Source organism: Mesitornis unicolor, unplaced genomic scaffold (assembly GCF_000695765.1).
Source record: "Mesitornis unicolor isolate BGI_N332 unplaced genomic scaffold, ASM69576v1 scaffold4968, whole genome shotgun sequence".
Taxonomy (NCBI): Eukaryota; Metazoa; Chordata; class Aves; order Mesitornithiformes; family Mesitornithidae; genus Mesitornis; species Mesitornis unicolor.
In genome coordinates, this window is record NW_010199646.1 from 41,537 (window position 1) to 43,427 (window position 1,891).

The following is a 1,891-nucleotide window of genomic DNA, read 5'->3' on the forward strand; positions in this document are numbered from 1 at the left end:
CCTTCGCCTCACTTCCCGCTTTCCTCTAGTCTTTGTCAGTTGTATCAGTGATCCGGTATATATCCACCATCTACTACGGTGAATATGCCTCCTAAGAAGCTATATTTTTAAGAGAAAGCCTGTTTAACACCTTAGAAAACTATATTCTCCATCTTATTGCCAGGATTTCTTCTTCAGCTTATATCCTTCAATTCTTCAGCAACTACTTTTATATATTACTAGCTATATAAAAGGCACTGTTTAATAATTAGGAACATTGTACTAATCTTCATATATTACACCAGTACTTAAAGTTACAGTTTATTATTTACTTCTGTTGAGTGTCCTGTATCGACTCATTTGCTACTAATTTAAATTAAAACTTCAGCACATTTACATCTCATGAAATTTTGAATCACAGATGAGTTCCTTCTACACTTAACAAGATCAAAAGGCATTTCAGTCACTGACCTTAAATTGATCAGTTATATAAAGCATTCGATCTCTGTCTTTGCTTTCTTCATACTACATTGCATTTCACTTACGAGATAATATTTCAGCAACACTTTCTGTATTTCTCTCTCTACAGAAAAGCTGGTGACCAGCGGAGAAGATACAGAAGCTAAAATCACTATGTGGAGCTGTGAGACCTTAAACAACAGTACGGAGAACAGCGAGGACCAGCATCTCTGCCATGACTTCCACCTCGTGCTTTCCATCTTTTCCCTACTCTACCTCATTATATGTTTCCCAATTGGTCTGTGTTACAATGGCTTGCTGGTCCTAGTTAATCTCTATAACAAAGCTACTATGACTATGCCAGACGTTTACTTTGTCAACATTGCCATTGCCGGTCTCATCATCAACGCGCTGGCCCCAATGTACCTTCTAGGTCTTGCCAATACAAAGTGGGCCATCTGGAATTCTAATAACGAAGTTTATATTACCTTACTTATTTTATTCAATGTCTCGTCTTTAGTTACCATGTATTCTACAACGTTACTCAGTCTGGACTACTACATCGAACGTGCTCTACCTAGAACTTACATGTCAAGCGTGTACAACACCAAACATGTGTGTGGATTCATATGGGGTGGTGCCATGCTCACAAGTTTTTCATCTCTCCTGTTCTACGTCTGCAATCACGTATCCACTAAAATCATTGAATGTTCCAAGATGCAGAACAAAGAAGCGGCAGATGCGATTATGGTTTTTATCGGGTATGTTGTACCAGCCGTCGCTGTACTCTATGCACTTATATTGATCTTGCGAATACGCAAAGAGGCTACGCCACTGGATCAAGACACTGGACGATTGGATCCATCGGTGCACAGGCTTTTGATCGCCACAGTCTGTACACAGTTCACACTATGGACACCCTACTATGTTATTCTCTTGGTAAGCACATTTACTAATGCACAAGGAAGAATCGCAAATGAAAGTTACGGTCGTATATTACATTTTACCAAGATTTTATCAAAATTCTTGGCTTTCTCAAGCAGCTTTGTAATGCCTCTGCTCTACAGATACATCAACAAAAACTTTCCCAACAAATTACGACGTCTGCTTAAAAAGATACACTGTGGGAATCAAGGGTGTTCTCATGAACGCACAGTAGTACAGCAAGTAATGACGTAGGTATGAAAAACCCCTCCGGTGCTCTGTTACTGCAGTACTTGGCATCCCAGTACTGGACTGGGATATTGCTGTGGTGGCACTCAACGTGAGCGGCCCAACCAAGAGGCTGGAAGGAGCTTTCCCTTACAGCTTCATGAAACAAGTCTTAATTTTCAAGTAGTTAATTGTTTGCTGAAATCTTGTGAGGCTCTGGCCTATGCGCTGTAAGACCTGTGACTTGTAATACTTTCAGTGCACTGAATTGGTTACAAAGCATGAACTCTGTCTTCTTTGT

General features: G+C 40.1%; 1 protein-coding gene across 1 annotated transcript; it reads left to right on the forward strand.

Annotated features, from left to right (window-relative positions):
- The first annotated feature begins 571 nt into the window (after window positions 1–571).
- Window positions 572–1,617, forward strand: GPR146 (G protein-coupled receptor 146). Its single transcript, XM_010189500.1, has one exon. The coding sequence runs from the start codon at window positions 613–615 to the stop codon at window positions 1,615–1,617; it is 1,005 nt and encodes a 334-aa protein (XP_010187802.1). The 5' UTR covers window positions 572–612.
- The last annotated feature ends 274 nt before the right edge of the window (window positions 1,618–1,891 follow it).